At 36.7% G+C, this 21,941-nt stretch overlaps 3 protein-coding genes across 3 annotated transcripts; 2 read left to right on the forward strand and 1 right to left on the reverse strand.

The window, feature by feature from the left end:
* Positions 1–1,451: 1,451 nt before the first annotated feature.
* Positions 1,452–8,745, forward strand: LOC110756798 (uncharacterized). The gene is made up of 12 exons (XM_021958255.2): positions 1,452–2,757; positions 3,258–3,460; positions 3,552–3,749; positions 4,146–4,217; positions 5,077–5,172; positions 5,494–5,573; positions 5,742–5,817; positions 6,143–6,353; positions 6,578–6,774; positions 7,226–7,331; positions 7,452–7,541; positions 7,675–8,745. Exons 1-12 carry the CDS (start codon positions 2,232–2,234, stop codon positions 8,412–8,414), a joined length of 2,595 nt encoding a protein of 864 aa, XP_021813947.2. The 5' UTR covers positions 1,452–2,231; the 3' UTR covers positions 8,415–8,745.
* A 1,005-nt stretch (positions 8,746–9,750) lies between these two features.
* Positions 9,751–11,456, forward strand: LOC110756795 (large ribosomal subunit protein eL31). The gene is made up of 2 exons (XM_021958254.2): positions 9,751–9,931; positions 11,024–11,456. Exons 1-2 carry the CDS (start codon positions 9,846–9,848, stop codon positions 11,301–11,303), a joined length of 366 nt encoding a protein of 121 aa, XP_021813946.1. The 5' UTR covers positions 9,751–9,845; the 3' UTR covers positions 11,304–11,456.
* A 1,017-nt stretch (positions 11,457–12,473) lies between these two features.
* Positions 12,474–13,934, reverse strand: LOC110756799 (uncharacterized). The gene has a single exon (XM_021958256.2). It carries the CDS (start codon positions 13,744–13,746, stop codon positions 12,637–12,639), a length of 1,110 nt encoding a protein of 369 aa, XP_021813948.2. The 5' UTR covers positions 13,747–13,934; the 3' UTR covers positions 12,474–12,636.
* Positions 13,935–21,941: the final 8,007 nt, after the last annotated feature.

Genomic DNA, 21,941 nt, shown 5'->3' on the forward strand with positions numbered 1-21,941 from the left:
TAAGAGCCAGTCGAAATGAATTTGGTATGACTTTGAGCTCATTGCGATTCTTTCTACGCAATCACAGATCAATAAAAACCAGATAAAAATTTCATAAATGGCTGTGATGACACCTCAATTTGTCTTGCTTTGCCCTTTTGGGAAGACAGTCAAATATTTGTTTTATTGTTCAGAAGATTGCATTCATCCATTTAACTCATCCCAAAAACAAAAACCAAAAAGGCCACGTGATGCTCTCACGGTTGGGGTTGTTCCAGTGGGCAAACCCAGTACATAGTTTTTTCCAAGAATCAAATTGTTTGTAGCCTGTTTCTTCAACTAGAGGACAAATACAAAAAATGGAAAGCAAACTTGTATCACAGGTTCACAATGCTTTGCACTGAAATGAATGATTGAAGATGAATCCCTGTCAACGTGACTCACCAGATATTCATGTAACTTCCACGCTTTGCTTTCGGATTAGGGTAAGGGCAGAATCAGGAATTTTTTAATGGGTGGGCTAGCTAAAGTTATTAGCTTAAAATCTAATGATAATTTTTTTTTTTTGTACTTACATTTTCTATAGTTTTTTTAGATAAAAAAAAGTATACATTAAATCATATAAATCATGCTAATTGTAAACACAAGAAAAAAAATTTGAAATTAGAGCCATATTATTCACGAAAGGGTGAATTTCATTTATAAAAATGCTTCTCTTTTGGAGACAAATTAATAGAAATTTTTTAAAATTGATGTTGGGACAAACTTTGACATCAAATACAAATGTGGAATACCTTAGACTATTGGTGTTGAAATGGTATATATTATAGTTAAAATATTAGGCTATATGTATATCTAATTTGTTTTTTTCCCAAATCTTCACTGGGCTACAGCCAAGGACAGTCCTTGCCTTCGTTCTCTCTTGAACTAGGGATGCTTAAACAAAAGTAACTATAACACCGTCCCGTGATGTTATTAATTCAAAAAGAAAGAAAAAAAGTGTCCAGCCAAGTTTGGTAAAAGTGTAGTAGGCTCTTTCTCTTGATTGTGTGATGTGATGTAATAGTGGAAGCAAAATTCTTTGGAAGTAGTCATAAATTCTTGGAGGTTGTTAATACAGCTGTAAAGATGAAAGAGAATGGCAATACGACTTGTGCAAACATAGATACAAATTTGAATTGATCTTAATCGACATGGAGACATGTGATATGTGGGTCGATGTTTTTATATCACTTAGTTTGGAACTATATGCAGGATTAATAATTATAAAAAAGACAATGTTGCTTTACCCGAAAGATGATAAAAAATTTGGAATTCAAAAAGAATTTGAGTTTTGCTTTTCCATCCAAAACAATCAAAACTTTTGGTATATTCTCTGAATAACAATCGCTGGACTAACCATCAATTACAATTACAATTAAATTTCAGTTAAAATGGAGCGAAAAGAAGGCCATTTGTTGGGGGATATAATCAAACACAAATAATGGCATCGGGGTCGTCTTGGTTTGGTGCTGTGCTGTGTGCCTTTCTTCTTGGATTCAGATGGCCTCAACCTCAACCCCCAAACCTCCTTGGTCAAACCCCTCCTCAAAACACGACACCACATCCGTGATCCTCACCTCTCTCTCTCTATCTCTCTCATTACAGTCATAGCTTGTAGATAGATATGGTAAATCAGACTTCTGTGGAATTATTGCTCTGTAGATATTATAAATAAACTTTACGCAAAAACCATTATTTGCTTCCAAGAGATGGTTTTGGATATCCCTTGCTATCTTGGACTCTAGCTTCTCTGCGCGTGTGTATAAATATAGCCCCACACTCTCAGTCTCAGTCTCTCACTCCCACATGTGCTCCTGCCTTTAACTTTTTCTTGGTCTCTCTTTCTTTATACACTTTTTAATTCAATTTATACTCAGAATATGTGTTTTTGATCACGTTCCTCCCGAGGTCACTGAATTTCGAATTCCCTGTCTTCAGGGTTTTGCCAAAAATAGATGCTTTGATTTTCTTTACTTGAATTTTGAGGTCAAACTGATTGTTTTCTGTGCTCTGTTCTCTGTTCTTATGGAGCTTTGTCACTTAGATGAGATTTTCTTTGTTGGGTTTTGTTAAAAATTGAACCGTTTGATTATTGGCAGTTGAATGTGAAGTTGTGAACTCCATTTGACTGCTTAGTGGTTTGTTGGTATTTACTTACTTGCTTTCATTCACATTTGGGTAACTTTTAATCTGGTTTTTTTTTTTTCATAATGAAAATGAAGGTCTTTCTGTGTATTGATTTGTTAGCGGTGTTTATAATCATTTTTCTATGTGGTTTTTCTCTGGGTAAGGAGTGTACCAATATTCCTACTCAGCTCTCATCACATAGTTTTCGATATGAGCTTTTATCTTCCCACAATGAAACACGGAAGGAAGAGATGTTCTCATACTACCACTTGATACCAACCGATGATTCTGCGTGGATGAATTTGCTTCCAAGAAAGATACTGAGGGAAGAAGATGAAAATGAATGGGCAATGATGTACAGGAAAATGAAAAATCCAAATGGTTTTGAGGCCTCTGGAGGCTTTCTCAAGGAAGTGTCATTGCATGATGTGAGGTTGGATCCAACTTCACAACATGGACGGGCACAGCAAACAAATTTGGAGTACCTATTGATGTTAGACTCAGATAGTTTACTTTGGAGCTTTCGGAAGACAGCAGGTTTACCAACAATTGGGACACCATATAAGGGGTGGGAGGAGCCGACTGGTGAACTTCGAGGTCATTTTGTAGGTCAGTGTTATTTATTAACTCGTTATTTTTGTTTTCTTTGTTGAAATTGTTAATCTTGATGATCACAGTGTTTGTGTAATTTCTCTGTTGTCGCATATTACTACATTTCTACGTTCATATTGTCTTCTCGTGCTTTATAAAATGGGATTACGATTTTATTAAAGCTAATTTCATTTCTGTTAATCTTCGTGAGACTGCCATAAATGGAAGGCACTTATGGAAGTGCCCCTTCCATCTTAGTTTGGAGAACACTTGCACATTGTTCGGATTATTGTGGAGAATGAATAATATGATACAAATGCATTCATTTCCTCCGCATTCTCCTCTCTTCCAAGACAATAGGTCTAGTATCTATCTGTCACTAGTTCTCAAATTTCATGGCGCCATGGTACTCCCCTTTACAGCAAAGGGGTTACCTTCAATTGCAATTTTAATTTATAATATTCAGCTTGTACTTGTATGGTGATGTATAACGAACAGCTTGCTTTTGTATTTTGAAGGGCATTACTTGAGTGCATCAGCACTAATGTGGGCTAGCACTCACAACAATACCCTCAGAGATAAAATGTCTGCAATAGTGGACAATCTATATCTTTGTCAGAAGAAAATTGGCAGTGGATATCTTTCTGCTTTTCCATCTGAGCAATTTGATCGATTTGAAGCTATTAAGCCTGTCTGGGCTCCTTATTACACCATTCACAAGGTAGAATATTCTTAATTTGTTTCACTAGAGCAATTACTTCATTTTGACTCAAAGGGTCATGATTAGCTTTTCCACTTTTCTACTTTGACAGATCTTGGCAGGCCTATTGGATCAATATACATTGGGTGAAAATACTCAAGCTTTAAAAATGGTGACATGGATGGTCGATTACTTTTACAACCGTGTTCAGAATGTAATATCAAAGTACAGCGTAGAAAGACATTATCTGTCACTTAATGAAGAAACCGGTGGCATGAATGATGTTCTTTATAAGTTATATGTTATCACAGTAAGTAAGATTACCTACAAAGTACCTTTTGCTCTTCCTCCAGATCATTCATGTTTGCCTGTTCAGCATTAGTATGAAGTACCATTCATAGTTGTCATGATCTTTCTTTAAAAGTATGCAATTGGGGAAATGGAACCACCCATGTGTGTCATATGGCTCATTTAAAAAGTATTAAAATGAGGACATGAGAAGTTCACCTTGTATGGTGTAAATGGCCGTAACCTAATCATTATAGGTTTTAATTGATTTTTCTATTTTTCTCTGTGGTTCAGTAAGTCCCTGGCACCATCTTAGGACTCTAGTTTCCATATATATGTGTGTGTGTGTGTGTGAAGTACTTACAATATTGTGGACATCGGGGTTGTGGTATTAACAATTCTTTTTTACTATGCTCAGAATGATACGAAGCATTTATTGTTGGCTCATCTTTTTGACAAACCATGCTTTTTAGGATTGCTGGCAGTGCAGGTAACCATCATTTTCTGTTCAATACCTATAGTTAGGTTTCTTACAAATTTTTTCTTCCTTTCTTTTCCGTGAGTAGACATATAACAAACACCAATTGGAAATCAGTATACTCTTTGCGAACATATATTGCTCCAAACATCGTTGCTTGTATGCTAGACGAAATCAAACGAGTCTCCAGTCCTGAAATTTGGACTCTTTTGCTTTAGATAATGTCATATGCTATAAGTCAAGACAATTCCATGTTTGTTAAAACCTAGTTCAAACTACCTCATGGTCTAATGGTATTCCAGTGCACCAACTGTCTGAGGTTGCAGGAATAAGCCCTGCATTGGTCCTTTGTATTAGATGATGAGTATAAATGTAATCACCCAGATAGCACAGTTATATACTTCTGATTAGCTAACAAATGGGGCAGTAACTTTGAGAAGTGAACAGAAAGAAAGCTAAAGTCGTTGACACATTTGTTTTGAGGTCAAAGTTTAATGTTTCATGTGTTGTCCTTATACATAGATGTAAGTTTTTGTCTAAGAGATGAATGTTGTAGTATGCGGGGTACTGAAAATGGGTAGACATAATATGGAATATCCAAAAAGTACTTAATAGATATATAAAGACAGAAAGTAAAATTTGTACTTCTAACTTAACAAAGACAAGCTCCAAATTTGGTAAGATGTTTTATACTTCCTAGGCAATGTACATTTGGGACTTCAGCATACGAACATAATCTAAATAGTAGGGAACTGATTCACTGGTTCTGGCTTTTTCTGTCTCTTTCTATAGTTAGGACAGTTCAATTTCTAGCTTCTGTGAACCTTATCTCTTGGAACCCCTCTCATCAAGTAGTTTTTTTTTTGGGTAGGCTGACGACATATCTGGTTTTCACGCCAACACGCATATCCCAATTGTTATTGGTTCTCAAATGCGATATGAAGTCACTGGTGATCCACTTTATAAGGTAAATGAGTTGTTTATATTATATAGCATCTGAACTACAATTCTCAACAAAGCCTGATATCCTTTCTACTGTTTATGTATGAGCTTAACAAATAGGCTTTTTCCCCTTGCACTCCATGTGTGCTTGTAAGGATGTTACTTCTCTTTTTAAAATGGTATTGCACTTGCGTTTTTAATTCCTATTTTTAATCTTTAGATTACCATCTTGTCTATTTCCTTATTCAGTAACTACATCACTAGTACTTTTTAATTTCACTGAAGGCTTATGCTATTAGAGAAGACTTTTTTATTCTAACATTTTTAACAAATCTGGAATTGTCAGGAAATGGGGATTTTCTTTATGAACATTGTTAACTCTTCCCACAGCTATGCAACAGGAGGGACATCAGTCAGTGAGTTCTGGTACTAAAATTAAGCTTACTAAAGTTTCGGTTTCAGTTCATTCGTAATAAGCTCTTCTTTTTGCTTGAAAAGTCTAGATGCATCCCTTTATCTGGTTATGGCTAGTTTCTTTTGGACTTGTTTCTTAACCAGAAGTGTTATGATCTGCTTTCCTCAACTTGTGAGCAGGTCAGACCCTAAAAGATTGGCAGGCACTCTACAAACAGAGAATGAGGAGTCGTGCACAACTTATAACATGTTGAAGGTATGCCTGTCGTTATTGTTCTCAAGGCTTCTTTTGGATTTTTTCAAAGTTGTGTAGGAAGTTGATTGATTGCTTTTTAATATCTATTAATTTCATAAAGCAAGACCCAGATGTCACCCTTCCTCCTACTGAGGCTTATCTTATATAATACATGATATCTGTTGGATTTTAGTTTACTGTTGAAAGAGGTACAACTATGGGAAGTCTACACACACCAAAAAAAAAAGCAGTGCAAAACTTCATCATTCACTTTATAGTTTTCATGTTATTTACCATAAAGGCCCAGGTGATTCGGCAACTTTAGCATATCTCAATCATCTTGTAGGTCTCTCGCCACCTGTTTAAATGGACCAAAGAAACAGCATATGCGGATTATTATGAACGAGCTCTGACAAATGGTGTGCTAGGCATCCAAAGAGGGACACAGCCTGGAGTCATGATTTACATGCTCCCACTAGGTCGTGGAAATTCCAAGGCCAGAAGCTACCATGGTTGGGGAAAACCATTTGAGTCGTTCTGGTGCTGCTATGGCACTGGTACGAGATTGCTTGGGACTGCTTGTCCTTTTTATTTTATTTTTCAGGGAATTTCAGCATTTTTTTTAAAACTTTCATGATCTGTATATTGTAATGATGTGCTTTCTCACTTTCAATTTGATATGATTCAAGCAAAATCATTTAGACTGTGATTCCTCTTGTTTTCTGTTATAGGTGCTGCGTAATAACCATCAGTTATGTGTCTCTTCTTAATGCTTTTGTAGGAATTGAATCATTCTCAAAGTTAGCAGATTCCATATATTTTGAAGAGGGAGGAGAAGTTCCTGGTCTTTACATTATCCAGTATATATCAAGCTTGCTTGATTGGAAATCTGGACAAATTGTGCTTAATCAGACAGTTGATCAAGTCAATTCATGGGATCCTTACCTTAGAGTCACATTGACATTTTCTTCAAAGGAGGTATACATACATTGACATTGGCATTAACATTATCATATGATTCACTCATTTCAGTGTTGACAATTCATCTTTTCTGCATCTGCTTCCTTAGTCTTTCAGTTTCAACTTTGTTTCTACTTTGTTTTCTGTAATATGTAGGACACTTCTCTTCTTATAATAATGTTGTGTGAAACACTTGCAAGGACGCCACCGTACACACATCCTCTTTTGTTTGACACTCATTTAGAAACCTGTAAAAGAGTTCACCCTTGTCTACTTACTTATTAGTTGTGTATTATTTTTGGCCTGCATGTGACCTGCACATTTTGGTATAGACATACACGTGCATGTTTTCAGTTTATAGATTCACTAAAACAAACGCGTATAGTGTCTTTTGTCTCTAGACATGAGAGTTGTCTCGTGTCCTTTCTGTGCCTGACATAGAACTTTATATTGGATTTAAATGATGCAGGGGACAGGCAAATCATCTACCTTGAACTTGCGAATGCCTATTTGGACTGCTTCAAATGGTGCAAAGGCAGCATTGAATGGTCAAAGTCTGAGTGTACCAGCTCCAGGTGTGAGATAACTCGCAGTTTCCTCTCTATTTCTGCAGTTGCATTTCTGATCCTCTTTGCCGTGTTTTTTAGGCGCAAACTATAGGCTTAACTGATATTATTTTCCTATTTCTGATGCAGGTAGTTTCCTATCTGTCACAAGCAAATGGAGTTCTGGTGACACTTTGACCCTTCAGCTACCCATTAGTCTAAGAACAGAGGCTATTCAAGGTACTTTTGTTAAAAATCCATTTCAACAAGTATATACATCTGCCACTCCCTAGGATACATGGCTTTACCAATAAGCAAAAGATTTGTTTTGTGAATGATATATAACTGACAAAGTCCTTTGAACAAAATTCAGATGATCGGCCTGAGTATGCTTCAATTCAAGCAATTCTTTATGGTCCATATCTGCTTGCGGCTCATACCAGCGGTAACTGGGACATTAAAACTGGCTCAGCTAAAACCATTGCCGACTGGATAACTCCAATCCCTTCTTCATACAATAATTTTTTGGTTTCCTTCTCCCAAGAATATGGAAACTCAAAATTTGTAATAGCTGTCACAAACCAATCGATTGCATTGGACGTCTTTCCTGAAACTGGCACTGACGCTTCTGCTCATGCCACTTTCAGACTCATTTCAAATGACTTGTCCACAAAGCTCTCTACGGTGAATGATGCTATTGGCAAATCAGTCATTCTAGAACTGTTTAATCTTCCAGGAAAGGTTTTAGTGCAGCAAGGGAAAGACAATAATCTTGGGATAGCAGATATGTCCAGTAGTAAGGACTCTTCAGTTTTCCATTTGGTTCCAGGTTTGGATGGAAAGAACACAGTATCCTTAGAGTCAGAAAGCTTCAAAGGTTGCTTTGTGTACAGTGAAAAAATTGAGGCACTGGCAGGCTTGAAGCTCGTCTGCAGTCCAGAGTCATCGGATGCTGGATTCAACCAGGCAGCCAGCTTTGTAAAGAGTAATGGAATAAGCCAGCATCATCCTATCAGCTTTGAGGCTAAAGGAGCAACAAGGAGCTTTCTTCTAGCACCATTGTCAAGCTTCCATGATGAATCTTACACTGCTTATCTCAACATTACAGCCTGATAAGTAGGGACAGGATTTTGGAAACCGGAATGAATCTATTCGATATCAAACTATTTATGATAGTTTTTATTTTTCTCACAGTGGCAGCCGTTACTTCAAATCCCTTAATTGCTTTTGCAGATAGGGATCTTATTTAGAAATCCCAGAGTAGTGTTCATCTTGTATATTCATCTTCTACGTGATTTCTGAAGTTCCTGTTATTAGTATCCATGCTAATATGCTACAAAGAAAGAATTGCTGTAGCTACATCGAAGATGATTTAACAGCAGTTTGCTTCTGCATGAGGATATTCAGAATTTGAAATATGAAAAGATTATAGCATTGCTGGGAAGTTTCTAGTACCTTTTGGGTTTATGGGATACATATAGACTTGTTCAATGTCTTCAACCATGGGGATTATAGTTTGGTTGTGCAATTTGCTTCAAGCTCTAGTCGCTCATAAACTCTTGGCATTTAAGTTGCTTGTACAACACAACTCTACCAAAAGTATTTGGTAGCTGAAATTGGCTGTGGTTTAGAAGAGCGGGACCTAGCTAACAAATATTAATATTATTGAGGATTATATAAATAAACATTGAAAATGGTCTTGAGTTGCACATCAGTTGTTCGAAACCCCTTCTCCTTATAATTTAGATTATCGCTTGTATTCAAAAGTGAAAAAGAAAACATTGCCAAATAATTCCCAAATGTTGACTCTAATATTCAGGAACGGATCTAAAATTTATAATTGGGGGGTTGAACTTCATGCTCTAATGGGAAAAATATATTTTAATGTTCAAGGCACATAACAAGTCATAGATTTTAAAACACCAAGAATTGTAAACGGAACAAAAGATAGTTTAATAACCACAAAAAACAAGAAAAGAGAACAAAATTCAAGAGTTGCATGCATATATTGGAGGGGACATAAGAGTAAAACAACATTTTCTCTAATATACATATGGGAAAATTTTAGGGGGCCAGGGCCATGTCAGGCCCAGACGCGCGGCTCCATCCCTGCTAATATATAGTTTTCACTTTATTAAAGGGAGCTTGAGTTCAAATCTCATGAAAAAGAGTTAGTTGTGTTGGATTAAAACAAAAATTTACTCTAATAATCTAAATTATGTAGCAAAACATATTTATCATGCTCATTTTATAAAACGTAAATTAGTAACACCAACCGGATTTGAGTACTTAATGATGATTGACGCATAAATAATAATAAAAAATAAAAAAGAGTAGCTAGGGATGTGGCCCAATACAGTAAACAGAACAAAAGGCCCAACTGACACCTATAGCTATAGAGAGTCCAATAAGCTTGGTGCCTTTTTCTTTTAAACCGCGACCCAACTAGTATATATGGTGTTTCACCTAGGGTTTCAAATTTTTCGTCATCATTTAGGGTTTTAGGGTTCCGTATATCGGCGCAGAGCTTCAGAGCCATCAGCAATGGCGGACAAGTCGGGCCGAGGTAGAAAAGAAGAGGTCGTAACCAGAGAGTACACCATCAACCTGCACAAGCGCCTCCATGGATGGTATATATTTGTCTGTTTTTTCATTATTTCTAGCCCTGATGTTAATCTGTATGTGAGTCATTTCTCTATAGAAATCTGTGAGTATTGTATGTCTGGTTGAAGATTGCGCCTCATTTTAGCTACTATTGTTTTGTTACGTAGGCTTAGTTAAATCTTGATTGGAATTAAGGTTGAACTTAAATTTCAATTAGATGCTTGGATTTGATTGAATTTGAATTTGATTTAAAAATGGGTGCTTTAAAAGGTGTAGGTCGAGTTAGAGTTAAAGAGGAAAAGAAAGTTTGTTTCAAAGCAAGCTCAGAGCCCAATTGTTCCCTTATAACATGTAGCTTTTAGCTTAACCTTTTAGCAACTTTGCTTGTATCCACTAGTTCAATGGAGGTTCCATTGTTTATCTAGTAAAATTGGAAATGTAGTTGCATAAATAAATTTATGGTTGAATTGTTTTTATTCAATACAATTACATGCTTTGTGAATATTTTAAATAAATTATTATGTGAATTTGCATTTGAAATCAGATTTCAATGTATTGTCCTATGACCTATCCTAAGCTATTATTACCCTTATAGTCAACAACACCATTGACAGTATTCCAGGTTTAACCTAATCATCTCCTAAGCCTCTGGTGTTAAGCCTTCTATTTGATGCTATCCCTGCTTCACAATCAAATGCAATGCGCAGCGATTAAATTCAAGAGCTAGTTTGTTTAGTTGTGTGTGGATTTAAGATAATCAGATTTCATATGGGTACAAGTGAAAAAAGTTGCCTTAGAAATAGCTGTCACGAAAATCTCCTTGTCGGTTCTCTCTGTTTTTCCTTTGTACTGGTGCCATCATGAATTAATTACCCATGTTAATGGTATATCGCAGCTTTTATGCGCTTTGCTTATCCTTAAAAGAACATGGCTGTTCGGATCGAATAAATAGTGGTCTAGTTTAAACAGCTTTGTATATTTCTTCCATCCTTTCTTGCCCTTCTCTCTGGCATACTGCCATGTTTTATTTTTTGGGTATTTGCATACTGCAACTTCTGCGCAGGCCTTGTCCTATTGATAGAAAAATCATAATGCTGTGGTTATTTGTTCTTTTGTAGCACATTCAAGAAGAAGGCACCAAATGCCATAAAGGAGATTCGGAAGTTTGCCCAGAAGGCTATGGGAACGACAGACGTCAGGGTCGATGTGAAGCTGAACAAGTTGATTTGGAGCCGTGGTATCCGAAGTGTGCCAAGGAGGGTTCGTGTACGCATTGCCCGTAGAAGAAATGATGAGGAAGATGCCAAGGAGGAGCTCTATTCTCTAGTAACAGTCACCGAGATTCCACCAGAGGGTCTCAGGGGATTAGGCACCAAGGTCGTTGATGCAGATGATTGAACCATTGGTAACTCGGCAATTCGTTTTGTTCCATATCAATTTTTAGTGCAAAATGTGGTAACTTTTGTTTAATGTTGAGAGAATCAAACACTTGAGAGCAGTAAAACAGTTGATGTAACTTGGATTGCGATCCAATCTATCTTTAGTTCATAACTTTCTTTTGTCTTAAGAATTTTTGTTTCATTTTTATTGTGAGAAATTTTTTGGTATGAGGTGGCCATTACTATTTTCTGTAGGCAGCACGAGAGCAGTATCTTGGCATGTGGCTAGCTTTTTACTGCACCCGTGCACAATTACTGTTTCACGGTTTGGGCCCCTTCTTCAATGCTATTTGTACTGATGGGACTCCGACTCGGAAGAGTCATTATCTCACTAATGTTTCACGTGTGATGTCTTTTAATTGGCCATTCTTGATCTGAAATCAATCTATTTTACGTCAACAGCTGTCGAAATGGCCAAATAGGTTGTGATTTGCTACTGGAATCGGAGTGCCAGCTGAATCTTGTGGATATTATATGAGTTGTAGACACCTTAAGCTAAATCGAAATTCAAAACCTAATTAGACCAAAGCTAATCCTTAAACGAAAATGTTGAAAGAAAAAAGAATTTTAATTAATTTGACAACCCAATCCAATTACGATAGCTTCATCCATGTTGCATGTACTTTCCTTCAAAAAGAAAAGAGTATTGATGTTTCAAAGGATGTTCGAAGGGATTCAAACACATGACCTTAAAATTCAGTTGAGCTACAAATTGCGTGTACTTTCCTTAGATGTTAGGGTAACTGTTTTTAACCGCTTGAGCTACAAATTTCTTGTTATCAACTCTTGTTTTTATAGGTGGCAAATTGGAACAAAACTTCAAATTTAGGTAGCATTGTATTAGATCTTGTATCCTAAGATGGAGGAGAATGAAAAAGTGGTCTACAATTGTTGAATGTCGCTTTTTATCATCGCATTTTCCGAAAGTATCAAACACTATCTTTTTTTTCCAAGCATTTTGCATTTTCTTGGTAGATGGTCACATCAATAAGGACATATTTTGCATGTAATGAGTCGACATAGTTTACCCTTTTTCCTCTTTTAATCATATAATCACAGGTCAAAGATCATATGTTGGGGTGGGCCCCACCCAAATTTTCCATTGGATTCATGCAAAAATACGTGCATGAAAACAAAAACAAGAAACTCTTCGATTGTCATCATAATAATAACAACGTTTAAGATTTGATTCAATATAATGAACGTAATTAAGCGGTAAACACACAATTAATTAACTCTCTCTCTCTCTCTCTCTCTTACAATAATACAAATACCTTAACAATGCATTTTCATTAGCAGGTTTTTAGTGGCTTCCCGCAAAGACAATCGTTGTAAGCAAACGACGACGCTTCGAGGTGATCGAACGGCGACCCGGCCGGAATTCTCCCACACAAGTGGTTATGGCTCAAATCCAAGTGCCCGATATACGAAGCCGAAATGATAGATTTCGGGATATTGCCCCTCAATTTGTTGAACGATAAATCCATCACGGTAAAGTAAGATCTCGGCCCAAACACATCCGGTATAATACCATCGAGAAAGTTCTTGCTCAAATTCAAGTTGCTAATGCCCGAGACAAGCAAACTCGGCGGTATGCGACCCGATATTTTGTTGGAATCAAGATTTAGCGTTGCGAGAACCGCCATTTTGCCAATTGTAGGGGGGATCGCACCTGAAATCTGATTCAAGGAAAGATCCAGATCCGCTAGGCGGTAAATTTGAGAAATCGAACTCGGGATTGTACCGCCTATGAGGTTTCTGCTCAGCAAGGCCCGGCTCAGCATGCCGAGTCGGCCGAAATCTCGGGGCAGCTCCCCCGAAATTTTGTTGTTTCGGAGGTCGAGGTGCATGAGGCTGGAGAGGTTGGTGAGTGAGGTCGGGATTGGGCCGGAGATGAGGTTGTCGGCGAAGTTGAGGACTGTGAGCCGGTGGAGCAGGCCGATACCGGCCGGAATCTCGCCGGAGATTTTGTTTCCGATGAGGTCGAAGATTCGGAGGAACGGCAGCGTCGTGATACATTTCGGAATCTCGCCTGAGATTCCCTTCCAATCGGCGATGGTGAGGCTGGAGAGCCGGGTCAGGCGGCAGATGGCGGGAGAGATGGCCCCGGTCATGTACCCGGTTCGGTGATTCTTCTCGTAAATCGGGTCTTCGGCCTCGCCCCGGAGGTTTATGTCGGCGACACGACCGGTCTCCGGGTCGCAGCTGATGCCGTGCCAGTTGTGGCAGCAGTCGGTGCCTGTCCAGGTGTTGAAAATCCCGAGATGCGGCTCGTGTAGCGCCGCTTTGATTGCGAGAAGGGCGGCCAGGTCCGACGGCGGACAGGCCCTGACGGAGGCAAAAGTAACGGCGAAGAGTACGACGGCGACGACCGTTAGGTGAAGGCGTACGGCTGTTCCCATTTTCTGAAAGGTAGGAAAGTTTCTTTTTTCTATCTCTAGAAAATGTTTGTCAAGTGTTTGTGTTTTTGTCTCTGAGAGTAGATAAGTAGAAAGTGATGAAGGGAGAAGGGAAGCGGTGTGGTTTGGGGGGTTGTGTGATGTCACGTTTAGCAACTTGAAGTTGGGCAATGTGCATGGAGGACTCAGTGAGTCGCAGTGGCTTTTTATATATAGAAAGTCAGATTATTTTTTATGACGGTTTTGCCCCTAACGTGGGTTTTTATTTTTAGGGCTTCTAGCTAGATTGACTTGAGTGCACTGATTGGAGACTTGGAGTGTGGAGGACAAGTCTAATTGCCACATCACAAGATTCATCACTCCGCATATAATGATAGTGTATAATTAAGAAAAATAAGTGTGTGGATTGTGTGTGTGTTTTTTATTGATCAAAGATTTGGAGCTCATGATTAAAATAGTTGAGATATGGAGGTTGAGAGAGAGAGGGGGGGGGGATAGTTCATAAATTAAATTATTACTCATGTGAAGAAATAGCGTCCACTACATATTTTAGCTAAGGAGAAAAATCTTTCGTTCATTTTTATGTACAGAAGATTCAGGTAAATTTTGAATACATGCAACTATTCATAAATGATAGCGTATTAAGTAAGTTTGTGATTTGCATATAATATTAACTGGATAGTATATATTACTAGCTGTGCCTGTGTGATTAACATGTATCCTTAATTAGGAGTAGAGAAAGGGATGGAGGGATGGAATTTGATGGTTTGAGGTGGGGCTTAATATATTTATAATTGAATGAAACAGCTCATGAACATGGGAGCATGGGAGTGGGTGGGGAGAAAGGATAAGCTTTGGCCCTTTGGCTAATTTGGCTGGGAGTACGATGAGAGTTGCTGCACATGGCAGCTTGAGGTCCATAGGTTTATTTTCAATATAAGCTTGTTTGATTTGAGAGAGAGAGAGAGAGAGAGAGGACGTTTATGGGTCATTCATAAATTTCTGTCATGAGGATATAAAGGCCATGTATCTGCAGAAAATAAGGTCTGACTTTGAGTAAATTCCATTAAATTGGCCGTATGCAATAAAAATTGACCCAAGGAGAAAGAAAACACCAAATATAGAGTTGATGAAGATGTTTAACTTTAAGCATATTCAATTCTTACTAATTAGATTCCAAGAGCAATGCTGCAGTGCAGACACTGTAAATGGGACGACGACGGGACAACCCACTGAGATGACAAGTTTCACCAAGCAGCAGCATTTCCATCAGCAAAAACAAGAACTACAGGGAAAAGAAAAATAATATATGCAACGAATATATCTAAGCAGCTCATCTTCTTGCACTTGATGACTTGTCCTTTTTTGTTATCAGTTTTCTTGTCATTTTCTTTGTAATTATGTTTTGATCATGACATTAAACTATTGATGGTGCAATGGTTTTTTTGCGTTCTATTATTTGAAATGAAGCAAATTTAAAGTAGCAAAGGAACATGTTAATGTGTGTTTGATCAAATTCAACGATGAACTGATTAGGGGATTCGAATACAGGATCTCGAGTGCAGAGATAACTGCTCTTAACCGCTTAAACTACAAGTACTTTACGAACGAATTATTTGGGTTAATAGGCTGGGTTACGAGACAGGTTAATTATGTCCAACTTGTGGGTCTTGAAAATGTGCTTGATAGCTCATTTGTGAATGTCCCTAGCAGTACCTGAATCTTTGTCTGCCCTGTTAGTATCACCAATTTGGTCTCTTTCGGGGAGCGGTCAATTATAATAAATGAGCTATATAGAAACTAATTTGGCCATATTGCTTCAATATTAGGGTTGTGCATCATTGGATTGGATGGTCCAAGTGCCCTATCATCAAACTGTAGATACAGGGCCACGCTAGGATTTGAGATCATGCTGGTGGACCATGGATGGTGATCTTGCATGTGGATGAGGATGAGGATGATCATGGCCATGCTCATGAGAAGACAAGCCACCATCGCTCCATTTTAAGATTATTTCAAACAAACGAAAAGTAATGTCGCCTGGGATTTGGAAAAGACTTGAAAAGCATGCACATCTCCAGTTAGAAAGAATTTCATGATTTTAGTTTATTAAATCTAGTGTTAGGATTATCTCTACAATTTATTTAGTTTATAATTGTCTTAAAATCACATTCTCCATAAATACTAACAGCAATATATAATTGTAAAAAACTTTTATAACTCGAGTGGTAGAGCACTTATCCGCTTCAAAACCTTATCCAAATGATAATTAACAACAGTTTTTGCCTTTTCTATGTAATAGCAACACAAAGTGACTTGTCGACCGCGTGTTACAAGTTCACAAAAATTATAGCTCATAAGTACATTTATCTTTGTCGGTGCCATTATTATATATATATATATATATATATATTTCTTGCTGCAACTATTAAAATCCCTTTCAAAGAATGTCGCTTAACCTGAAAAAGGCATGAGCTATATTTTCAGTGCGTTGTATATTTTTCCGAATGTGGATCATATAGATTAGAGGTCAAGCTGAAAAAAAGGAGAAAAGGTAATGGACCCGATTGCAGTGCAGCAAATCATAAAGAAAAAAACAGTATGAAACTCAGCTCAGTAAAAGGAACTTGGGTCCATTATTTTAAAGATAACGAAGAAGAAAAAACACAATAGTGACTGTTTCTTTCTTCAAAATGACTAAAGAAACATGGAAACGTATGGATTTGTTTCTCCTAAAATTTTGCATTATAATCTGACTGAAAAGCTAGCCGACATTGCATGTTAAATAATTGAAATTAGAATAGTTGAAATTGTTTAGTCCCCCTCTTTTCGAAAAAGGTTGCATCGATGTTGATCCAATACTTTATAAAACAATGATTGACCCAAAAAAAAAGGGTTTTATTGGATTCTTTGTCTTTTAGGTAGCAGTAACAGCTCATACAAAATTAAGAAATCTTGTAATTTTTATCTTATTTTTAATACAAGCGATTGAAAGTGGGGATTTACACAAATATTCATTGAGTGTTTAGGGATTTCGAATATGAAGAGCTCAGCAAATTGAGCTATACCCAACCAACTTTTCTATTTTCTTTTGAATATATAGCCTCTCTGAAGGATTTGAACCTTTGAACTTCGATTGACCAAACTACAATCATGCCTTTTCTCTTGTGTGATCTGATTAATTGTAATTTGTATGATTAGCAGTAGCTACTGCAAGTGGTGTTCATGTGGGAGAGAGATCTCCCACCAGAAGCTTCTTAGGAAGATCAAGTATATTCTTATCATTACAATTTTATATGGTCCAATAGCATCATTGTGCGTGTGCAATTTATTTTGATCAACAACTAAACATTCATTTATATATTAAAAATAATGACACATGTAACAATATCATTGGGGGATAAGGTTGAGAAGGCCATTAATTAATTTCAAACAAAGATGTAATCCTACTTTCATCCTATAATTGTTTGTGCCTGATAAATCACGGCCATAAGCTGGCCGAAGGAGCCCCTTCTCTCGGCCCTGACACTTGTTCGTAAAAACTGAAACGCAGCGTTTCGCCAGGGTACTTCGCCTTCCTAAAAAGATAAAAGAAGAAATGCTAAGGCATTCTCATCTCGGCCTCAAGCGCAGGCCGAGGCCGAGGCCGAACAAAATCACGGACTAACAACTCTTCTAGGGACTTTTGGCTCTGATACCAGGTACTGGCCCAGACTCTTAAGATATATATGTCGATCTTACAATGTCCAACTAGAAAGATCAGCAATGAACTCTTCCTATTGAGAGGAGCGATAGTATACTAAACTCACACACACTATACGGATGCTAGGACTTGAACCCAAGACCTTACCTGAGGGAGTAAATATTCTAAATCACTACACTAGTGGATCCTTTGCTTGATTATGAGTTTCTATATGTTTATAAATTGGATCTTATATCTTGAATTCTTGATTTTCAAAATGATATTCTAACTGCTCTAAATTACTCTACTATTCTATGAAATGAAAATGTTGAACTTGGTAGAAAGGAGATAGGACACTACTCTAGTGAACCGACCTAACTCATAGCTCTCGAAATCTATACTCCTTTTTAAAACCATTCAATTTACAAGTAGTACTTTTACTACTATTTTAGAGGGCCCTTTTCATATAAAATAGTGACAAAAAACATTCAATTTACAAGTACTTCTTCTGCAATTGTTTGACATAAAATAAGGTTTTGACAAGAAAAAAACCAGAACAATTCCCAACTTAAGCAGCAATTAATGTCACAATCCAGCAATCATAAACGTAGATCTCCATGGATTTTCGACATGAAAGTAAAATAAATGTCACAATCCAGCAATCATTATTCTCGCATTTACCATTATGATAAACATACCTTGGCAATGGCATCACCACAAACACTACCAACCCACATTTACCATTATCATCAACCACACGTGACAATTCCTTGTGATGTTCAGCAAAAACCACACAGGGATTTTATAGACATATATATAGTAATTAATAATTAATAATGTTTTTCCCTCCTCCAGCTGTTTGGGTGGTATCTAGGGGAGTCAACAACAGGAGTACGAGTAGCAGGCTGTGTATCTGGATAGATTGACCAGAAAAGAAAAAAAAAACAATTAGTCCCATCCCATGTAATTAGGGTTGAGTTGAACCCAATACTTTGGAAATTTGCATGTGATTTATGCGTAAGACATGCCCCTAATTAGGACCCTTAATTACCTGCTTCATTAGATTAATTAAGTATTTTCTCTTTTCTTTGGCCCTCACCTTAAGGCACGCATGCATTAATGTTCTGTCGTGTCTTTTTATTTGGTTTTTTCTTTTTCTTTTTTAATCGTTGAGATCATTAGCCTCCATTTGAGCTCGGCAAGCAAGATGCTCTGTCAGATCATAAGCCTCCATTTGATGTGGCCCAAGATAACTTATTGGGCCGAATAAATCCTCTGAAATTAGTTTCTAAAACACTATTTTAAGTCAACTGAACTAAGCCCAAACCTAACTTTAACACTTGGAGGAAGATGAACCGTTGAAATCATTTCCTTCACTATGAAATCATTAAGTCACAATCATATAATAACAAGAAGCGTAGTTTTGCAATGAAAAAAAAATTAAGATGGGCTGCTTAGAGAGGCCCTTCTTTGTTGTCATTGTGAAGTTTGATTAAAAAGTTGGCGAAATTCCATAACGAGGGCGTCATATATGAATCCCTCATTTGGACCTTAAGATTATTTCGTTAAACTTAAGTGAAGTTACTATTCAGATGAATCATGTGGCTAATATGAAGTTCCACTTCTGTAGTCCGTATATTGCACTCTCACCATAGAACGACTTTGAAATGTTGAACAAAGTAAGGCAAACATGGTCGTAGTGTTATGAATGAAAGAAGCCCAATAGCTCATAGGATGCCCATAAATGTAGACAGATAGGGCACGCCTTTTGATCCCCTATATATATATATATACATACCCATCTTCAAAACAAAGAAAAAGCCATAGCCCCTTCCTCCTTTTGCTCCAAAAGGGATGATTATAAATTACTGAGAAGAAAGAAACAAAAAAAGTTATAATGCTACATTTGTGTGTATCTTGAAATAAATTGGAACAACCAATTGAAGAGAAGAAAGTATATGTGGTTTGTTGGTTTGCTCATTTTTGGGAGAGAATATATTCCTTGCATTTAGATTCCAATACTCTTATGATGATAAGAATTCATGAATGGCTCCACTAGATGAGATTTGACTGTTCGATTCTGCTCTCCACATCACTCACACCCAAATCCATTGTCATCAGCTCCAAAATCTTAACCTTTCAATCTTCCAAATTCAATTCCATCCGTACCAGTACAATTTATTCTCTTTTTCTCATCCTTACCCTCACTTCCCATATCTCCAAAACCCACAACCAAATTCCAAGAGACGTCAAAAATAATTTGAAAATGTCAGACAAACCCTTCTTCCTCTAAGCATATACGTATAACTAGCCTCTCGAGGTTGCGTAGGTATGTACTAAGCTTTTCGTATTTACGCATGTGACGATTAAAAATCGTCCATGCATAATGCATTCGTTGATGACTAACAGAAACAAATGGATTTAATTTAATTCATGTTGAACAAAGTTTTCACTCTGCAAATTATAAATCTTTCTGCTTTTGGTATTAACAAACTGAATGCCCTCTTCCGTTAGGTGACAAAAGTTGATTCAGTTTCGCTACCAAACAGGTTTTTTTTTTCTTTCCCCACCTCATTTCCAGCTACCTCTTCCCCAGAATCATGGAGCTCGTGATGTATACTATTCAGCAAGAATCTGCTGACCAAATCGTGCCAGCATATCATTAGCTATTTAAACTTTATAGATTTTTTAATCCCTACATAAGTCAAAATCATTAAGTTAATGAAAAATCATTTCAATGTTTTTCCTTCCTCTTTCTTTCAACTATTTCCCATAACTAAACCCTAATTTTGTATTGAAATCGAGCCTTTCGGCTTTTATCAATGAAAAAAACACCTAATTTACTATACACATTCATTTCAATCGAAATCAAAAGAGGGACAGTTTGAAATGGATCAACTATCTACCGAAGTCCTTATAAATGTCTTCTTTTACAAATGTGTGGACACAGTTAACTTGCCTTCCAATTTTTTAAATTGGCAAATGTGTGGACGCCATCGCATTTCCATTTTTATAAATGAGCCGTTGAAAACAAATGCGTGGGGACTATGACTAAGAAATTATTGTTTTTTTCTCTCTCAAGCCTAAATAAGTTTTCTTTTTGCCTTTTCTTAGGTCTACCTCAAGTAACAGTACGAGATGAAAAATGATTAAATTTGATCACTCAATTTTCATATTTATTTAGGTTTCGAAAATTATACTAGCCCGATTTGTAATCTCCTACATAAATCCATATTGAAGATAGTTGGCAGTTAGGTGTCACTTGTAATTCCTTCCAGCTCGAGATTGTGAGTCTGCCTTGACGCTGGTGGTCAGAGTAGCCAATCTCCCCCTAAAGTTTTTATTTATAAAAAAAAAATATATATATATATATATATTATTTTTAGGCCGAGGAAAATTCAAAATAACTTATTAAGGTTATATCAACTAGTCATTTTCTTGGTGATCTTAATGCGTGTTGGAGTTACTTAGGAATTTAGTATTTTCTGTTTGATAGCTTGCACACAAGAATAAAAAAAATGATTGACTAGGGTATTTTGGTAGCCTTCATTTTATCAAAAATTTTATGTGAACTCCATTTTACGAGAAATTTGTAGTTATATGAACACGTGGTATACTATAAATTATTTATATGTTATAATATAAGTGAATGACGATATATTGATATTTTCATATGTAATTTTAATAGATATCCACTTATACTATAATAAATAAATAAATTATACCACGTAACTGTACTCTAATACCACATTATAATTACTTTAAATTTACCAAATAACTGATAGCTAGTAAGTAAGTGACCGAATTCTAAGAAGAAAAGGTATGAAAATGAAATTATTAGAACATATTTGAGAGTGAAGACTCTTATTCTTAATTTCTTACGGTGGGTCCTACATTCATCACATGCCATTCTATGGCATGACACGTAATAGAAATGTTTACATCATTTAGACAATTTTCTATTGAATTATACAACATTATCTAATAATCTAATCTAATGCACCACTCCTTACTATCCACTCAACCCTCTTTGTCACTTTGTGATTTATTTAATCAAATTAAGATCTGGAGCTAAGTTAATTACGGCTCCAGTCACATTTGGAGATTCTAATAGGTTTCAAAGTATACTAAATTAAGCGCCGATAAGCTGGCATTGCCTTTTTTACGGTCAAATCAAGCCGTAATCTAATACAATTACACGTGCATAAGCACTGTAAGTGAAAGTGCTCAATTATCTTTTTAAAAACAAAACTTAAACCAAACATTAATATAAGAACTAAATCACCTCGGTTGAATCGATGCCGGTGATCATTAGAGCTTAATCAATTATAATTACCCAAATACTTTCCTTTTAAGCAATAAGCTCTAAGCACGTTTTAACTAGCTAAACTCATGTGGCTTTTTCAACCACTACAACAAATTTGGTGAAAACCACTTTTGAATTCCTATACATTAAGCACATGCGAGATGTTTCTTCATAAAATCACTTAAAGTAATTATATGAAGAAGTGATTCT

This window comes from Prunus avium, chromosome 6 (genome assembly GCF_965620075.1).
Source record: "Prunus avium chromosome 6, drPruAviu1.hap1.1, whole genome shotgun sequence".
In the NCBI taxonomy this organism is placed as follows: Eukaryota; Viridiplantae; Streptophyta; class Magnoliopsida; order Rosales; family Rosaceae; genus Prunus; species Prunus avium.

Coding starts and splice junctions, on each gene's coding strand:
- LOC110756798 (XM_021958255.2), top strand. CDS start 2,232: ATGAAAATGAAGGTCTTTCTGTGTATTGATTTGTTAGCGGTGTTTATA. Junction 7,332..7,451: donor TCTGAGTGTACCAGCTCCAG/GTGTGAGATAAC, acceptor TTTCTGATGCAG/GTAGTTTCCTATCTGTCACA. Junction 7,542..7,674: donor AAGAACAGAGGCTATTCAAG/GTACTTTTGTTA, acceptor AACAAAATTCAG/ATGATCGGCCTGAGTATGCT.
- LOC110756795 (XM_021958254.2), top strand. CDS start 9,846: ATGGCGGACAAGTCGGGCCGAGGTAGAAAAGAAGAGGTCGTAACCAGA. Junction 9,932..11,023: donor CACAAGCGCCTCCATGGATG/GTATATATTTGT, acceptor GTTCTTTTGTAG/CACATTCAAGAAGAAGGCAC.
- LOC110756799 (XM_021958256.2), bottom strand. CDS start 13,746: ATGGGAACAGCCGTACGCCTTCACCTAACGGTCGTCGCCGTCGTACTC.